The sequence below is a fragment of the Zootoca vivipara genome, chromosome 1, assembly GCF_963506605.1.
Source record: "Zootoca vivipara chromosome 1, rZooViv1.1, whole genome shotgun sequence".
Classification (NCBI taxonomy): Eukaryota; Metazoa; Chordata; class Lepidosauria; order Squamata; family Lacertidae; genus Zootoca; species Zootoca vivipara.
Genome location: NC_083276.1, coordinates 4,456,983 through 4,476,789, shown reverse-complemented (window position 1 = coordinate 4,476,789; position 19,807 = coordinate 4,456,983). Strand labels below are relative to the sequence as shown.

Sequence of the window (19,807 nt, the reverse complement as noted above, 5' to 3'; positions counted from 1 at the left end):
GGCAAGAACGAGCCGTCTCAGGAACAGTTTCTTCTCTAGAGCGATTTTGGCCTTAAATGGAAAGCCTGGACTTTGAAGTCATCTTATTTTACTTGTTATTTTGTATTATATTTACTGTTTTTAATTAGGTTTTGTAATTTTGGATTATGCGGAATGCTTTATCGGAAGTGGATGTAGCAACCGAGTAATTTCGTTGTTCCCGCAAGGGGACAATGACAATAAAGATATCTTATCTTATCTTCTTCTGATTCAGATGTCCTTTCTGTGCCCTTTTGCCCCACAGACTTTCTGTGGCAAGTCTGAAGGCTCTTGTGTTGAAGCTTATCTCTGATCCATCACTGGCAGAGTTTGGAGAGGTGAACATCTGGACTTCACTTGGTGATCCTAGAACCCACCAGGAGGGTGCTTCTCTGCTGGCCAGGTGAGGGACATGGGGTTTATTAGTGAACCAAGTCCTTCATTTGATGTTTGCCACCGTTCCCCTTATATTCAGGAGCAGTGGACTATGGAGCTACAGTGTCACAGGCACGGTAGCGGCTACTCTAGAGTAACGACTCCTCACGACGTTGCATTTTCATGCTTTTATTATGTGCAAACTATTTACAGTGAAGAGTCAGTGCTATGTACATGTTGTCAGTCTGGGTCAGAACCTCCGAATGGAGACTCCCGCGTCTTTTTCCAACAAAGTAGCCTGGGAATACTGAATCTCCGCCCCCGTCGCTTCTTGCGCAATTCCGGGGCCGGCGGGAGCGGTCTTCTTGCCGCGCTTCCCCTGCTTCCCCCTTCCTTTCCTAAGCGGAGCAGTGGCTCTGCTACCCTGCCTGAGCCCTGCCCTCTACTTCCTGATTCCCCGCTGGAGTCATCCCCCTCCCCGCTCCCACTGGCGCTGGGAGAAGAGCTTGTGCTTAAGATGGGAGGGGGTTGTCTGTAGCTTCTGTCCCTCACATACAGAATCAATGAAACATTTCAGGCTATCTGCTATATATTTGGGGAAATCATTTGCCTGTTGGCGATGTGTTTGGTCACCTTCTAAGACATTGCAATCAAATTATGCAGGACATGGGCGTACCCAGGATCAAAACTAGGGGGGGCAAGGGGAGGGGCCAAGGCACGGAAGGGGAGGGGCCACAAAGTGGGCGGGAACAGCGAACTCGCGCTCCGCCGGGCTGTGCCCCTCCCTAGCAGCAGGGCTGGTGGGCGGAGGCGGAGCCCAGCCCAGCGGAGCGCGAGTTCAGCGTTCCTGCCCGCCGCGCCGCGCTCTCTGGTTCCCCGCCGCGCTTGGCCTTGCCAGAGGGCGCGACGGGGAGCTGGAGGGAGGGCGCAGCGCGGCGGGCGGGAACGGCGAACTCGCGCTCCGCCGGGCTGTGCCCCTCCCTAGCAGCAGGGCTGGTGGGCGGAGGCGGAGCCCAGCCCAGCGGAGCGCGAGTTCGGCGTTCCCGCCCACCGCGCCGCGCTCCCTGGTTCCCCGCCACGCTTGGCCTTGCCTGAGGGCGCGCCGGGGAGCTGGAGGGAGGGTGCGGCGCGGTGCGGCGGGAATGGCGAACTCGCGCTCTGCCGGGCTGTGCTCCGCCTCTGCCCACCAGCCCTGCTTCTAGAGTAGGGCAGCTGCCCTAACTTGCCGCATGGTGGGTACGCCCTTGATGCAGGATGGTTCTTGAGATCAAGGAGCAGATTTGGGGACAATGGCCCGCCATTTAGAATCAAGATGGTGGACTTAACTTTTCGAAACCACACTAATTTTAACTAAATGTTGCACAATTGTTCCCAAGTTCAAGAACTGTAGAAAACCCTCCCATCAGATGTCAAAGAGAAAAACAGCTGCCGGATTTTTAGAAGACATCTGAAGGCAGCCCTGTTTAGGGAGGCTTTTAATGTTTAATAGATTATTTTATTTCATTTTTCTGCTGGAAGTCGCCCATAGTGGCTGGGCGGGGTATAAATATTATTATTATTACTAGTGTATTTCAGCCCGTTCAATAACGGGTGCTAGAACATCCTGGGGTTCGGAGAAGCGCTTGCGCAGCGCTTCTCCGAACCCTGGGACCTCTCCTTGCTGTCGGCGGCAGGGGGACAGGAACGGAGGAGAAGAAAGCGCTGCTTTCTCCTCCTCCGTTCCTCTCCCCAAGCCGCGGACAGGAAGGAGGCATCCCGGGGTTCAGAGAAGCACTTGCGCAGCGCTTATCCGAACCCTGGGACCTGTCCTTGCTGTCGGCGGCAGGGGGACAGGAACGGAGGAGAAGAAAGCGCTGCTTTCTCCTCCTCCGTTCCTCTCCCCAAGCCGCGGACAGGAGGGAGGCATCCCGGGGTTCAGAGAAGCGCTTGTGCGCTTCTCCGAACCCCGGGACCTGTCCTTGCTGGACGCACACACGTGCGCGCTCTCCCCCCCCCTGCCGCCAACGCTCAGTCCAGCCAGGAGCGGCGGTTGGCAGCCGCAGGGAAACGGTAGGTGGGGGGAGCGCGTGCGTGTGTGCGTCCTGTCTCTCCGTCCAATCCCTGTGTCTCTGGGGTACATGCACAGTACCCCAGGGACACATGGGACAACTTGGACGCAGGGACAACTTGGACTTTATTATATAGGATTATTATTATTATTATTATTATTATTATTATTATTATTATTATTATTATTCAAACTGCACTGATTTCAAACTGCACAGGTTATTTGGGTTCTCAGAATTCCCAGGCAATGCCGGTTATGGGGATGATTATGGTAACAATAATAACAACAATAATTTATTAGTAATACAGTGGTACCTTGGCTCTCAAACTTAATCCGTTCTGGAAGTCCGTTCCAAAACCAAAGCGTTCCAAAACCAAGGCACGTTTTACCATAGAAAGTAATGCAGACTTTTAAAAACAACCCCTAAAACAGCAATTTAACATGAATTTTACTATCTAACGAGACCATTGATCCATAAAATGAAAGCAATAAACAATGTACTCCAGTCACACAATCAATCAATCGATCAATCAATAGCTGAACTGGGTTCCACACAGTAACATAAAAAAGAGCCGCAGAAACAAAATGCAAAATAAATAGCAAAACCAGTCAGGCCTCAGTGTAACACTCAAAACAGAAGTGTGGCACTCAAATTGGAAGCGTAACACTCAAAATGGAGCATGTTCGGCTTCTGAAAAAAGTTCGCAAACCAGAACACTGACTTCCGGGTTTGCAGTGTTTGGGTTCCAAGTTGTTTGAGTACCAAGGCATTTGAGAACCAAGGTACCATTCTAAACCCAAACAAGCCATTCCCCAGGGTTCCCGAGTCCTGTGATTGCCCAACACAGTGGCGGAGCTTCAAGCTCTGGCACCGGGGGGGGGGGGGGGGCGGAGAGCAGGTGGTGGCAAGGCTGGCACACATCCTGGGAACATGGTGCACCACCCACAGGGGCGTGGCATGTGTCCTGGGGGCGTGGGGCGCCGCCTGCGGGGCGTGGCACCCAGCGCGGGTTGGGGTACAGCCGTGATGGCACCCCACCGGGATCACGCTGTCGGGGGCGGTGCGTTCCCCCCACGCTTCTCTTCCTCTGCCAGTGGCTCAACAGCTAGACATGTTTGAGAGAAAGCAAGGGGCGGAGAGGGGTTGGTTTGGCAGGAGAGGTTGCCTTGTGTTGGGATGAAGCTGCTCTGAACTAGAGGAGCTCATATTTCACACTGGACAGCCATAATCTGGTGAACTGGGTTCACGTCTCTGCCCCTCCACATGCAGCTAGGGCTAGTCACACTTCTCTGAAGTCTCTCAGCCTCACTCACCTCACGGAGTGTTTGTTGTGGGAGAGGAAGGGAAAGGAGAATGTTAGCTGCTTTGGGACTCCTTAGGGTAGTGATAAAGCAAGATATCAAATCCAAACTACTACTACTACTCCTCCTCCTCTTCTTCTTCTTCTTCTTCTTCTTCTTCTTCTTCTTCTTCTTCTTCTTCTTCTTCTTCTCCTTCTCCTTCTCCTTCTCCTTCTCCTTCTCCTTCTCCTTCTCCTTCTTCTTCTTCTTCTTCCCAATTCAGACACCCTCACTAGCCCACACAGCTGTGGAGGTGAGCATCTTGTAATGTTCCTTTTCTCTTATAGACATCTGTTTCAGAATAGACTTTTGGACCACAAGATCATTGAGAATGCCCTCCCCTGGATGACTTCAGAGTCTGAAAAGCTTCGGCTGACAGGAACTGCCTTCTTTTCAGAGGTAAGGCCTGGGCACCTCAGGTGTTGCTTTCAAAAGGTGCCGCGGTATTTGAGCATAAGAACTGAGGGCTGTGCCTTGTTTCCAGTGCTAGTCCTAATCAGGGTAGACCCATTGAAATTAATGAACTTAAGTTAGCAATTCCCGTGAATTTCAGGGGTTTCACTCTGAGTGGGACTAGCACTGGATGTCGCCCACTGTTTCCAGGAATCGTAGGGCAGTAGCAGAGAGAAAACAACAGCAATGAACATTTCTGGTTCGGCAAGAGGAATCGAAAGGACGTCCATAATCGAAAGTATATCTCTCTTCCTGGAGCCACTTAAAAGGAAGTCCTTCTTCACACAGTGCCCAGTTAAACTGTGGAACTCCCTCCCCCAGGAGGCAGAGATGGCCACCAACTAGGATGGCTTTAGAAAGAGGATTAAGGCAAATTCATGGAGGAGAAGAGGGCTATCGGTGGCTACTAGCCAGGATGGCTGTGCTCTGCAGCCACACTTGGAGGCATCAATGCTTCTGAATGCCAGTTGCTGGAAACCACTGGCCAGGAGAAAGTGCCCTTGTGAGCTCAGTTGCAAGTTTCCCACAGGCATCTTAGCTGGCCATTGTGAGAACAGGATGCTGGACTAGATGGGCCACAGGCCTGATCCAGCAGGCTCGCCTTGTGTTCTCCCAGCCAAGCAACACTATCTCCCCATATTCTGTTACTGCCACTTCAGTCCTTTGCTGTTAAGATGGCACAGGCTGAATCTACACATATATCTTTTTAAATAAAAAAATCGCTGTGAAAATGCTTTTTTCAAACAGCATATTAAAATATATATAGAACTAGCTGTACCCAGCCACGCGTTGCTGTGGCTCATCCCTGTGACTCATCCCACCCCACCCCGTCCTGACCCATGACCCGTCCCGACCCCGTCCTCCCCCCACCCAGGCGAGCCCCTACCTCCACTCAGCTCAATCTGCAGTTTCACTCTTGTCCAGCAGGCGTTCCCTGCAAACCTGAGCTGAGCTGCTATGGAGAGGGAAGCATTGGTAGCTGCAGTACCAGTGGAGTCGTCGCTAGAGGGCGATGTTTTGCAACCTCTCCTGTTCCTGTTTTTTCTTCCCAAAAAACATGTTTTTACATGTGACAGGTGTGACATCTGTATAATCTAAGTATATGGAAACACTCGCATATTTGCATGTGACATTGTGTCCAAATTTCAATGCAATCGGTCAAGCGGTTTCGGAGAACAATGGAGACACACAAACATGAACATTTTACATTTATATTTATAGATGATAGATAGATAGATAGATAGATAGATAGATAGATAGATAGATAGATAGATAGATAGATTTGCCATTAGTGCATCAACGCCATCTAGTGTCACATTTGTATAATGCACTTAAAGCACACTTTAAAACGCTATATTTGCAGCCGTATAGCTGAGTCCTCAGTCTCAAATGTACAAAAGTGAATTGTGCAATGTAATTGGTTAGAGTGTTGGACTGCGTCCTGGGAGACCAGGGTTTGAATCCCTGATCAGCCATGAAGCTCCCTGGGTGACCTTGGGGCAGTCATCATCTCTCAGCGTAACCTACCTCACAGGGTTGTTGTGAGGATAAAATGGGGAGGATGCAAACCATGTGCACCACCTCGAGCCCCTTGGAATTAAGAAGTGGTATATAAATGCAATAAAATAAGTATCTAAATAAAATGGTCTGGTTTTATGCAGGCGATCCGGGACCCCATGCTAGGAGAAAGGGTGCGTTTGAAATCCATTCTTCCCCTCCTGATGAAGAGGGCAGGGGACCACCACCTGGCCACCCGCCAGATGGCAATCAAGGGCCTGGCAAATGTTCTCCTCGTGGCTGCAGACAAGGTGAGGCTTTGCTCTTTAAAGGTGGCGTCATTGCAGAACGCCCATGCGTCAAAGGCACCAGCCGAGGGTGGCAACACGAGACAGGGCCTTTTCTGCAGTGGCTCCCTGCTCATGGAATGCTTTCCCCAGGAAGGCTCACCTGGCGTCTAAAGATAGGCAACAATGACGCCAGGTGAAAATGTTCCTCTTTAGCTAGGCGTTTGGCTGATTAACATCCTATGGCTTTTTAAATGTGCTTGTGTGGGGGGTATTGGTTTGTTTTTGTTTTGCTATGTATTTTGTGGAATTCAACATCCTGGTCTTCTGATCGTTCTATCTGTGCAAGCTGGATAGCTCAGCTGGTTAGATTGTGGTGCTGATTTCACCAAGGTCGCAGGTTCGATCCTCAAATGGAACATATTTCTGCATTGCGAGGGGTTATACTAGACGACCCTCAGGGTCCCTTGCAGCTCTACAATTCTATGATTCTAAGATTTCAGCTTGCCAGACAGAACAATCCCCTTTCTCCCCCAACCCCCAAGCACTGTGGCATAGCTGTCCAGTTTTCCCTTTTCTCGCGAGGAAGCCTATTCAGCATAAGGGAATTTCCCTTAAAAAAGGGGAGAACTTGACAGCTATGAAATGGAAGTCCTTGCTGAGGGCTTCAGCTGACATGGGGGAACCCTGCCCTATATTTCAAACTCTTTATGGAAGGACCAAAGGATTCATTAGAGAAGTGGGAGAATTTTATTCAATACTGCAGGCAAAATCACAGCCACTATGAACTCAGCCAAGAGGCAGTTGAGGTTATTTGAGAAGCCACATATGTATTGACTTAGACTTAATTAGACTTCTTCTTTTTCCAGGCGTATTTACTAAGAATAAATGCTAAAGTGCATCTGTGTGCTTGCTGGTCGATATATTTAATTTGGCCTCGTAAATTATTTCACATAATGGATTATGGATTTCATAGTCCCCCCCCCTTTTTTTGTTCTTTATATCATTGCATCCATCATGAAGGTAAAATGAGTATTTTGAAAAAGGACTCTTGCCCGTCTCCCATATCATGGGCGCTCATCTAATGTCCTCCCTTCCAGGTGAAACAGCAGAAGAAGACCATTGTGGCTATTTTCCTGGGAACGTTGTATGACTCGAATGTGGTGCTGGAGGGTCTCCGAGCCCTTGCCCTGGTCTTTCCTCACCTAAACAGGCAGGATGTGGGCTTCATGTTCAAAGACATCTCTACGAAGACCACCACCTACCTGAGTGATGTAAGCCAGTGATAGAACAACCCCCCCACCCCCCACCCTTCAAATTTCGATTTCCCGAGATCCGGCTTTGTGTTTCAAGTTATCTTCCCATGGTGAACATAGGAAACTGCCTTGCAATGAATGAGTCAGACTATGGTCCCATCTAGCTCAATGTCTTCTGCACTGACTGGCAGCGACTCCCCAGGGCTTTCAAGCCAAAAGTCTCTCCTAACCCTGCCTGGAGACGCCGGTGGGGATTGAACCTGGGACCTTTTGCGTGCGAAGCAGATGCTCTGCCGATGAGCTACAGCCCTGCCATTGCTTGCTGCCAGCTCATCTCTGCTACAGTACAGGGAAGGGATGCTCTGCAGTGATGTTGTGCAATGGAAGCTGTGGTCTTGGGTGGTAGTTAAGGGACGCAGGTGGTGCTGTGGTCTAAACCACTGAGCCTCTTGGGCTTGCCGATCAGAAGGTCGGCAGCTCAAATCCCCGTGACGGGGTGAGCTCCCATTGCTCTGCCCCAGCTCCTGGCAACCTAGCAGTTCGAAAGCATGCCAGTGCAAGTAGATAAATAGGAACCGCTGTGGCGGGAAGGTAAACGGTGTTTCCGTGTGCTGCTCTGGTTTCCATCACAGTGTTCCGCTGCACCAGAAGCGGTTTGGTTTTTTAAAACAAACAAACAAACATTTTTTATTAATTTTTCCATTTTTAAAAATAAAACATTTTTTATTAAATTTTCCAACCAGAAGCGGTTTAGTCCTGCTGGCCACATGACCTGGAAGTTGTTTACGGACAAACACCAGCTCCCTCGGCCTATAGAGCGAGATGAGCGCCGCAACCCCAGAGTCAGACACGACTGGACCTGATGGTCAGGGGCCCCTTTACCTTTACAGGTCCCATGGAATACCTATTCCACATTTGCAAGAACTCGATAGTTTACTACCCGCACTTTGGAACTCCCTGCCTCATGATATAAAGTAGGCATCTTCAGTACAGTTTGCAATTTTTGTTCACAAGCATGAAAATTCACCAGTGGTTTAGTGAACATTTCTCCAATATGCACATTTTTGCATATATTTCCCCCCCAGTACAGTGGTACCTCGGAAGTCGAAAGGAATCTGTTTCGGAAGTCCGTTCGACTTCCAAAACATTCAGAAGCCAAGGCCTGGCTTCTGATTGGCTGCAGGAAGCTCCTGCAGCCAATTGGAAGCTGCAGAAGCCTCACCGGGCGTTTGGGTTCCAAAACAACGTTTGCAAACCAGAGCACTCACTTCTGGGTTTACGGCGTTTGGGAGCCAAAACGTTCGACTAGCAAGGCGTTCGACTCTGCATGCTCCCCCTCCCCCTATATTCTTATATGTACACTTTTTGGTGCCCGGCTGCTAAAAAACATTATTATTTAGACAAGCCTACCCAATCATTTCCGTACATTGTATACAATTTATACAGTGTATACATTCTATGAAATAATAAATAAAGAATGATAATCGGTGGTGGTGGGGTCTCTCCCCCCCCCCCCGCCTACAGGTTGATGCAGAGATTCGGGAGGCCTCATTCCATCTCTTTGGCACCCTGGCTGACTTGCCGAAATTCAGATACAGAACTTTTTTCGCCGAGCAAGCGAGGAAGAGTTTGGTGCCGCTTCTAATTCATCAGTGGGACCCCAACCCCAAGGTGTCTGAGGTAAGACCCAGAGCCCCATCCATCCCATCTGGGTCACTGAGTACCAAAGGAAAGTGATACCGGTACAGTGGAGCCTCGGTTTACGAACACCTCGGTTTACGAATTTTCGGTTTACGAATGCCGCAGACCCATCTGGAATGGATTGATTCACTTTCCATTACTTTCAATGGGAAAGTTTGCTTCAGTTTATGAACAGACTTCCAGAACCAATTACACCCATGCTTCGGGTTAAGTACGCTTCAGGTTGAGTACTCCGCGGGCCTGTCTGGAACGGATTAATCCACTTTCCATTACTTTCAATGGGAAAGTTCGCTTCAGTTTATGAACAGACTTCCAGAACCAATTGTGTTCATAAACCGAGGTACCGCTGTAGTTCCTTAGTCATTGCCTCCTGGCAAAGTCACATTATGATGGCACAGGGTGAGGCCCAAACTACAGGTTCCTGCACCTCCCAGATGAGTGCAATCCTAAATGTGTCTACTCAGAAGTAAGTCTGTCATGCTCAATGTTTATGTTATTGGAATTCTAAGGTCTCATATATATAGAAATCATATGTTCATAAATTTACAAGGGAAACACATACATAAGTATATAAACTACATGTCTGAAATAGTACAGGAGAGCAATCCTGAAGCTATTTTGACTCTCCCAAATTGACCTCAAATGTTTCTCTACAAGGAGGAAGGAAATGGGGAAGCCTCCCCGTTGTCTCTTTGCTCACAAATCCTGTTTTAAGGGCGCATCTGTGTACAGGGGCGTCTTACCCATAGAGGCTAGTGGCGCAGGGTACCAGGGCGCCAAGTTCTGGAGGGCACCAGGGAAGAGGAGGAGGAGGAGGGTGGAAGCGGCGCCTCCCGGCATCAGCTCGCCACTCTCGCCCACCTCCGCCATGCCACCCGCGCCGCGCCCGGAGCCACCGCCTCTTCCCCGCCAGAGGAGCCGTCCTCCAGCCGCTACCCGCCTCCTCCAGCCCCGCCGGCAATGCCGTCCTCCCTAAAGAAAGATTGACAACTCTGGGAAATTGGGGGGGCGGCGCGCGGAGGAGCTTTGCACCACGGCGCCGGATATGCTTAAGACGGCCCTGTCTGTGTATGAATAGGGTGAGCCTGTGACCTGGATTCAGGAACTGAGTATTTACCATCACAAAAGAATGGCCAGGATGCCCGGGTAAAAGCAATCAGTGACCATTATCAGGCATCCTGGCAGACATGTTATCTGCTGTACGTGATGCATGTATGATTTTTTGGGGGGTGGTCTTGAGCTACAAGGGGAGGCAATTTTCAAATGTCTGTATAAAAGCTTGCGCACCATTGTTCTGGGCTCCTCTCCTCCCTCCCTGCATGGGGTGAGCGGGGGACCCTGTTGCAACAGTTTAATAAAGATCAGGCTTACTGGCTGCTTTGCTTCTCAATATTCTCTGGTTGGCTTCTGTTATTTTCCCCTACCGAAAGGGAACCTACATAAGGACTCTATAAGGGCTCTTTGATACCCCATAAGGGAAAAGGAGCAGTTTTTTCCCCTTATAACAGTTCACACAGGTATGAGTAGGCAAGCGGCAAGTACCTTTCTCTCTGAGCTAATCTTGCAAATATAAGTACACAATGTTGTGAACTTGGAGGAAGAATAAGAGAATAGTGCCTTTGAGACTTCTCAAAGTGCCTTAGCTTCAGCACTGAGTAAACACGGTTAAATTCCTTGTGGTTAGGGCCAGGATACTAGATTTTCTGTAAGCGTACTGTACACCCCTTCTGTGATGTATGTATGATGCTTCTGGGGGTGGTCTTGGACTCCAGGGTGGGCAGTTTTAAATGTCTATAAGGGCAGCCACGCCATTGTTCTGGGTCCTCCTCCTTTCTCCTGCCTGTGTGGGGAGCACCCTGTTGAAACAGTTCAATAAAGATCATAGAATCATAGAATCATAGAGTTGGAAGAGACCACAAGGGCCATCCAGTCCAACCCCCTGCCAAGCAGGAAACACCATCAAAGCATTCCTGACAGATGGCTGTCAAGCCTCTGCTTAAAGACCTCCAAAGAAGGAGACTCCACCACACTCCTTGGCAGCAAATTCCACTGCCGAACAGCTCTTACTGTCAGGAAGTTCTTCCTAATGTTTAGGTGGAATTTTCTTTCTTGTAGTTTGAATCCGTTGCTCCGTGTCCGCTTCTCTGGAGCAGCAGAAAACAACCGTTCTCCCTCCTCTATATGACATCCTTTTATATATTTGAACATGGTTATCATATCACCCCTTAACCTTCTCTTCTCCAGGCTAAACATACCCAGCTCCCTAAGCCGTTCCTCATAAGGCATCGTTTCCAGGCCTTTGACCATTTTGGTTGCCCTCTTCTGGACACGTTCCAGCTTGTCAGTATCCTTCTTGAACTGTGGTGCCCAGAACTGGACACAGTACTCCAGGTGAGGTCTGACCAGAGCAGAATACAGTGGTACTATTACTTCCCTTGATCTAGATGCTATACTCCTATTGATGCAGCCCAGAATTGCATTGGCTTTTTTAGCTGCTGCATCACACTGCTGACTCATGTCAAGTTTGTGGTCTACCAAGACTCCTAGATCCTTTTCACATGTACTGCTCTCAAGCCAGGTGTCTCCCATCCTGTATTTGTGCCTTTCATTTTTTTTGCCCAAGTGTAGTACTTTACATTTCTCCTTGTTAAAATTCATCTTGTTTGCTTTGGCCCAGTTGTCTAATCTGTTAAGGTCATTCTGAAGTGTGATCCTGTCCTCTGGGGTGTTAGCCACCCCTCCCAATTTGGTGTCATCTGCAAACTTGCTCAGCATGCCCTCAAGCCCATCATCCAAGTCATTGATAAAGATGTTGAACAAGACTGGGCCCAAGACAGAACCCTGTGGCACCCCACTAGTCACTACTCTCCAGGATGAGGAGGAGCCATTGATGAGCACCCTTTGGGTTCGGTCAGTAAGCCAGTTACAAATCCACTGAATGGTAGCATTGTCTAGCCCACATTTTACCAGCTTCTTTACAAGAATACCATGGGGCACTTTGTCAAAGGCCTTGCTGAAATCAAGATAGGCTACATCCACAGCGTTCCCTTCATCTACCAGGCTTGTAATTCTGTCAAAAAATGAGATCAGATTAGTCTGACATGACTTATTTTTCAGGAACCCATGCTGACTTTTAGTGATCACAGAGTTTCTTTCTAGGTGCTCACAGACCGTTTGCTTAATGATCTGCTCTAGAATCTTTCCTGGTATTGATGTCAGGCTGACTGGGCGGTAATTGTTTGGGTCCTCTCTTTTCCCCTTTTTGAAAATAGGGACAACATTTGCCCTCCTCCAGTCTGCTGGAACTTCGCCTGTTCTCCAGGAATTTTCAAAGATTATTGCCAGTGGTTCTGAAATCACCTCTGCCAGTTCTTTTAATACTCTTGGATGTAGTTCATCTGGCCCTGGAGACTTGAATACATCTAAACTAGCCAAGTATTCTTGTACTACCTCCTTACTTATTCTGGGCTGTGTTTCCCCTGCTGAATCATCTGCTCCATATTCTTCAGGTCGGGCGTTTTTTTCTTTCTTGGAGAAGACTGAGGCAAAGAAGGCATTGAGGAGTTCTGCCCTTTCTCTGTCCCCTGTTTGCATTTCACCATCTTCTCCTCTGAGTGACCCCACTGTTTCCTTGTTTTTCCTTTTGCTACGGACATACCCATAAAAGCCCTTTTTGTTGCTTTTAACCTCTCTGGCGAGCCTGAGTTCATTCTGTGCTTTAGCTTTTCTGACTTTGTCTCTACACGTGCTGGCTATATGTTTGAATTCCTCTCTGGAGATTTCCCCCCTTTTCCATTTTTTGTACATATCCCTTTTAAATCTTAACTCAGTCAAAAGTTCTTTAGATAGCCAGCCTGGCTTCTTTAGGCACCTTCCATGTTTCCGTCTCATTGGTATTGCCTGAAGTTGTGCTTTTAATATCTCCCTTTTAACAAACTCCCAACCATCGTGAACTCCCTTCCCTTTTAGTATTACTGTCCATGGGATTTCACCCAGCGTTTCCCTAAGTTTTCTGAAGTCGGCTTTCTTAAAGTCTAGAATTTGGACCTTAGTATGCTTGGTTGCTCCTTTCCGCTGGATAATAAACTCCAGAAGAGCATGGTCACTCCCACCTAATGATCCTGCCACTTCTACCCCACTAACCAAGTCATCACTATTGGTTAGGACCAGATCTAAAATGGCTGATCCTCTTGTTGCTTCTCCCACTTTCTGGACAATGAAGTTGTCTGCAAGGCCAGTGAGGAATCTGTTCGACCTTATGCTCTTGGCTGAGTTTGACATCCAACAAATATCAGGATAGTTGAAATCCCCCATTACTACTATCTCACTTCCTTTGGAATGCTTGGCCATCTGTTCCAGGAAGGCATCATCTGTGTCCTCAGTTTGGCTTGGGGATCTATAGTAAACTCCCACAATGAGATCACTGTTGTTTTTCTCTCCCTTAATTTTGACCCAGATACTCTCAATTTGGCTTTGAAGTTTTAAATCCTGGATCTCTTCACAGGTATACATATCCCTAACATATAAAGCTACTCCTCCTCCTTTCCTGTTTGGTCTATTTCTCTTAAATAGATTGTATCCCTCTATTACTACATTCCAGTCATGAGACTCATCCCACCAGGTTTCAGTGATGCCTATTATGTCATATTTAGTTTGCTGTACCAAGAGCTCAAGTTCATCTTGTTTATTTCCCATGCTCTGTGCATTAGTATACAGACATTGAAGACCGTTGATCATTCCCCCATGTCTCTTATTTAAGGATATTTTCGTCCCACCACTAGGTCTGCATGCTGCTTGCTCCATTTGGTCCTTGACATTCGGATGATCATCTTCAGCATTTGATAGACTCCTACCTTCAGGACCACTGTCTCCCTCCCCCACATAAGTCAGTTTAAAGCCCTCCTGATGAGGTTTTTGAGTTTCGTGGCAAAAACATTCCTCCCAACTTTTGTGAGGTGCAGTCCATCACTTGCCAGAAGTCCATCTTCAAGAAACTGCAGACCGTGATCTAGGAATCCAAACCGTTCCTGTTTGCACCATTTGCGAAGCCAGTTGTTCACTTCCCCTATTTTTCCCTCTCTCCCTGGGCCATGTCGTTCAACTGGGAGGACAGAAGAGATGACAATTTGTGCATCTAATTGCTTCAACTTCCTGCCCAGAGCCTCATAATCATTTTTGATCTTCTGTAAGCTATGGCTTGCAGTGTCATTGGTTCCCACATGCACCAAAAGGAAGGGGTATTTGTCGGTGGGTTTTATGATTCCTTGCAGCCGTTCTGTTACATCTTCGATCTTGGCCCCAGGTAGACAGCACACCTCTCGAGACATCTTGTCAGGCCCACAGATTACTGCTTCTGTACCCCTCAGTATGGAATCCCCAATCACCACTACTCGCCTCTTCATAGGCTTGGTTGGGATTCTTCCATGTGCTGTCCCTTCCAAGGTTACCTGCATATTCCCAGAGGACTGACTTGGTTGCTCGTCTTCATATTCCTCATCAACTGTGATGAGGGAGAGATCCTCAGGTGGAGTCTGTTTCTCGTCTTCCATGAGCACTTCAAAACGGTTGTGTAATTCTAAGCACTCAGAGCGATCCCTGGGCCTTCTACTTCTATGAGTCACGTTCCTCCATACATCTGGCTGCTGTGTTGGGGAACTGACCTCCTCCTCAGGGAGATCCCCTGTCTCATCCTTGGTGCAGACAGTGTGCTCTGCTGCATCCAAGAAAAGCTCCAGCTCTTTAATTCTCTGGAGCGTAGATACACGCCCCTGAAGCTGCTGCACCTTCTCTTCCAGAAGGGCAACCTTGTTTTCTAGTAGGGCAACCAACTTGCAATTGTTGCAGAACCAACTTGCAATTGTTGCAGATCAGGCTTACTAGCTGCTTTGCTTCTCAATATTCTCTGGTTTGCCTCTGTTATTTTCTCCTTCCGATAGACTGATAGAGAACCTACTTAAGGACTCTATATGGGCTCTTAGATACCCCATAAGGGAAAGGGAGCAGTATTTTTCTTACAACAGTTTAGTTTCTGTAAATTATTATTATTTTCCTGCAGTGCATTCACTTCTTTGAAGGAGCCTACCAATAATTCTGAAACGGTGCAGTTCTGCTCCCCCCCCCCCCCCGCACCTTCTTCTTTCTTCCAGGCATGCAGAGCTGCATTTCTACACTCGGTGCCATTTTTGGCAAAAGGGAAGTTGAGAGTCCATATGGAAGAGCTGTACACTGCCAGCAGTTTGGGGCTCCCGAATTTACGCATGCACATATGCAAGCAGCTGGTGAGAGACAACGAGATCCCTGAATGAGGAGGCTATAAGTCGGGCATAGGCAAACTCGGCCCTCCAGATGTTTCGGGACTACAGCTCCCATCATCCCTAGCGAACAGGACCAGTGGCCAGGGATGATGGGAGTTGTAGTCCCCAAACATCTGAGGGGCCAAGTTTGCCTATGCCTGCTATAAGTGCAGTGCCCTTGTGGCAGGGTGGCAGGAAGGCGTCAGTGAAGGAGAAATCATAGAAGAGTTGCAGAGTTGGAAGGGACCCCTTGGGGTCATCTAGCTCAACCCGCCCCGCAAGGCATGAATCCTGCCCAAACCTGTCCCTGGATGGGCTCGAACCCCCAACCTTATGGTTAAAAGCCTTAGCGCTGAGTTTTCACAGCTTTATTCTGCAACAAAGCCACCCACGAGGGGACATGCTTCTCCGGTTCCTAAGAATAGAGGAGGCCTCAAGAATTCAGAAACTGGCCACTCCACACCCAATATTACAGAAGGGGGGAACAGGGAAGAGATGGGAAATGCCTGTTGATTTTGTTTGTGTATTTCAGTTCTATAAAATGCACAGCAAGGTGTTCGGTCTCACAAAATGAAAATTTGTCACAAAAGGCACTACAGTGTAGGGTTGCCAGACTCAATAGAGGACAGGGCTTCTGTGCCTTAAATTGCCCTGCTCTCTTTTGAGTCTGGAAACCTTAAAGAGAAACCAGCAGACCCTTTGTTTAATTTCCAAGCAAAGGGCCTGCTGGTTTCTCTTTATGGTTTCCAGACTCAAAAGAGAGCAGGGCAATTAAAGGCACAGAAGTCCTGTCCTCTATTGTAATGTAATGTAAAGTACTACACTTGGGCAAAAAAAAATGAAAGGCACAAATACAGGATGGGTGACACCTGGCTTGAGAGCAGTACATGTGAAAAGGATCTAGGAGTCTTGGTAGACCACAAACTTGACATGAGTCAGCAGTGTGATGCAGCAGCTAAAAAAGCCAATGCAATTCTGGGCTGCATCAATAGGAGTATAGCATCTAGATCTAGGGAAGTAATAGTACCACTGTATTCTGCTCTGGTCAGACCTCACCTGGAGTACTGGGTCCAGTTCTGGGCACCACAGTTCAAGAAGGATACTGACAAGCTGGAACGTGTCCAGAAGAGGGCAACCAAAATGGTCAAAGGCCTGGAAACGATGCCTTATGAGGAACGGCTTAGGGAGCTGGGTATGTTTAGCCTGGAGAAGAGAAGGTTAAGGGGTGATATGATAGCCATGTTCAAATATATAAAAGGATGTCATATAGAGGAGGGAGAAAGGTTGTTTTCTGCTGCTCCAGAGAAGCGGACACGAAGCAATGGATTCAAACTACAAGAAAGAAGATTCCACCTAAACATTAGAAAGAACTTCCTGACAGTAAGAGCTGTTTGGCAGTGGAATTTGCTACCAAGGAGTGTGGTGGAGACTCCTTCTTTAGAGGTCTTGAAGCAGAGGCTTGACGGGCATATGTCAAGAATGCTTTGATGGTGTTTCCTGCTCGGCAGGGGGTTGGACTGGATGGCCCTTGTGGTCTCTTCCAACTCTATGATTCTATGAATTCTATTGAGTCTGGCAACCCTACTACAGTGTGATCTATCTGCTTATGGCTTTTAAAAATAAAAATTAAATTAAAAGAGAGCCATTTTGTCGTATCACTATTGCCTCTTTTTTATTTTATTTATCTTTTTTTTTTTGGCAGTCAAGGAAGCTAATGAGAATGTTGTGTTTGGTCAATGTCAGGTAAACAGCCACCCAGAGATGAGGAGGGAGTTCTTGAAAAGGACGAAAGCCTATTTCCAAAGCAGGTGGGAAGAGATCCAAATCAGAGCCCTGGAATTGTCAGGTGAGAGGGGAGGCCGCCTGGGACTGATGGGAGACGCATTTTTCTCTGTCCGCCTGTGAACATGAGTTGTAGGTCTTTGCAGGAGAACGTCGGTGTTCCATGTGAATGGTCCATGGCAGGCATCCCCAAACTGCGGCCCTCCAGATGTTTTGGCCTACAACTCCCATGATCCCTAGCTAACAGGATCAGTGGTCGGGAAAGATGGGAATTGTAGTCCAAAACATCTGGAGGGGCAAAGTTTGGGGATGCCTGGTCCATGGTGTAATGCAATTATGTTTAAGTTTTTAAATGCAAATCACTTGGAGACCTTTCAAATAGCCAGCTACTAATAAGTCTAATAATTGATTGGTTGGTTGGTTGGTTGGTTGGTTGATTGATTAAAACACCTGCAAGGCACTAGTCATATTGATGTATGCATGCACAGAGACACACATGGGAGAGAGAGAGGAAATACGTTTCTGACTTCTTCGGCAGACATGAAATCTTCATGAAAATTCGTGGTTATTGTTAAATATTTAAATTACTTCATTTGCACCTTCCCCCTTAGACAGAGCTTACAGGAGGCTCCTCGTCAGATTTATGACAAGTCCGGGAATCTCCCGTTGATGTTACACTATTATACCACTTTGCTTATTTAAAGGATATTTTATTTATGATTTTCAGTTTTATACATTTCAATCACTTTGCAATCATTTTAACAGTTCAAAACTTGATTTCCTTCCCCCCCCTCTTTCTGCAGTTCCTTAAATTTATTTTTAATATTTTCTGCATATTCAAATTAAATTAATTTGCTCATATATTCATCTGCTTTAAATACATACTCTTATAAAACTGCAGGTTATTACAATTATCCTGCCAATGTTCTTATCTGTCTACAGTTAGTTTGTAAATATTCAGTCAACCATTTCCATTCTTTTATTTAAAAAGTGATATCTTGATTTCTTACTTTTCTGGTAAGTTTCAGTATTATACCACTTTGGGCCCCCCGACCCCAAAGAATTCTGGGAAGTGTAGTTTGGGACAGGCGCCGCAAGTTGTTGGATGATCCCTGCTCCCCTTCCGGAACTACAATTCCCAGAGTTCCATGGAAAGGGCTATTGACTGTTAAACCACTCTCAATTTTCCCTGTGGACTGCCATCTGTCCAGATTTTAATTTGCTCTGAACTAATTTTAAGATGTGTTTTAATTAATTGATTGCCTATTTTTATGTTCTTTGCATACTGTGTTAGTTTTATGATGTTAGCCGCCCTGAGCCTGGCTCTGGCCGGGGAGGGCGGGGTACAAATAAATTATTATTATTATTATTATTATTATTATTATTATTATTATTATTATTATTAAACCGCTCTGGGGATTTTATCGCTAAGATGTCATCAGATACCTGACCTGTCCTTGTTACAGGTAGGTAGCCATGTTGGTCTGCCGTAGTCAAAACAAAATAAAAAAAATCCTTCCAGTAGCACCTTAGAGACCAACTAAGTTTGTCATTGGTATGAGCTTTCGTGTGCATGCACACTTCTTCAGATACACTGAAACAGAAGTCACCAGACCCTTGTATATAGTGAGAGGGTGGGGAGGGGCATTACTCAGAAGGGTGGTGGGAATGGGTGATTGGCTGATAGGTGTGGAAACCCGTTGATGACTGTTAACGACTGCAATTGGTCTTACAGGAAAAAGTAAGGGGTGAGATGGCTAAAAATGCCAACAGTGCCCTTCAGCTCTCTATATTGGACAAACAGGCCAAACCCTACGCCAAAGGATAAATGGACATAAATCTGACATCAGGAACCACAAGACAGAGAAACCAGTAGGAGAACACTTCAATCTCCCAGGACATTCTATACAAGATCTCAAAGCAGCTGTTTTATTACAGAAAAAATTCAGGAACAGACTGGAAAGAGAAGTTGCTGAATTGGAACTCATTACCAACCTTAAAACCATGGAGCCACCTGGGATGAATAAAGACATCGGATTCTTATCTCATTATGCATGATCAAGCTTTCTTTAGCGCCTCAGCCCTTGCTTTCCCCCCCCAGGACCAATTGCAGTCATCATCAGTCGTTAACAGCCATCTACAGGTTTACCACTCCCATCAGCCCATCACCCATTCCCATCACCCCCACCCTCTGAATATACATAAGGGTTTGGTGGGTTCTGTTTCAGTGTATCTGACGAAGTGTGCATGCACACGAAAGCTCATACCAAAATACAAACTTAGTTGGTCTTTAAGGTGCTACTGAAGGATTTTCTTTTATTTTGCTTCGACTCAGACCAACACGGCTACCTACCTGTAACTAAAAATCCTTGTTTGACTTCTTTCCTCCAGGAGTCATTCTGGACTGCATGGTGCTCACAGAGCTAGACGAGACTTTGCGGCTGCTTCTGCTGGCCTGTAAGTCACCCAAAAGTCACTTCTGCAAGGTTTCCAAGGAGGACAGAGGCAGCTGTGTTTGCGAGACCCACTCAAGGGTGCTTCTCCTGTTTCTCCCTTCCATTGTAGGGGTTTTCTAACAATGCAAGTGGGCGAATGGCGCAGAAAATATGTGGGAATGTTGAGGATGGTAGGAGAGGATCTATTGATTAAATATTATCCTTCCTTCACCATCTTTTTATTTGTATACCGTCTTTCTTACAATAATATCTTACAATACTCAAGGCGGTTTACAAGCTGAAGAAACGAAAAATGTACATC

The 19,807-nt window shown here is 47.1% G+C and overlaps 1 protein-coding gene across 1 annotated transcript in view; it reads left to right on the top strand.

Moving 5' to 3' along the window:
• LOC118097780 (maestro heat-like repeat-containing protein family member 2B) overlaps nucleotides 1-19,807 on the top strand; it is a 64,050-nt gene that overhangs the window by 39,326 nt on the left and 4,917 nt on the right. Inside the window, exons 28-35 of the mRNA XM_060275445.1 lie at nucleotides 284-421; nucleotides 4,069-4,180; nucleotides 5,896-6,042; nucleotides 7,119-7,292; nucleotides 8,799-8,954; nucleotides 15,122-15,253; nucleotides 17,012-17,114; nucleotides 19,442-19,507. Coding sequence (XP_060131428.1) covers nucleotides 284-421; nucleotides 4,069-4,180; nucleotides 5,896-6,042; nucleotides 7,119-7,292; nucleotides 8,799-8,954; nucleotides 15,122-15,253; nucleotides 17,012-17,114; nucleotides 19,442-19,507 — 1,028 coding nt within the window. The remainder of the gene's footprint in view (nucleotides 1-283; nucleotides 422-4,068; nucleotides 4,181-5,895; nucleotides 6,043-7,118; nucleotides 7,293-8,798; nucleotides 8,955-15,121; nucleotides 15,254-17,011; nucleotides 17,115-19,441; nucleotides 19,508-19,807) is intronic.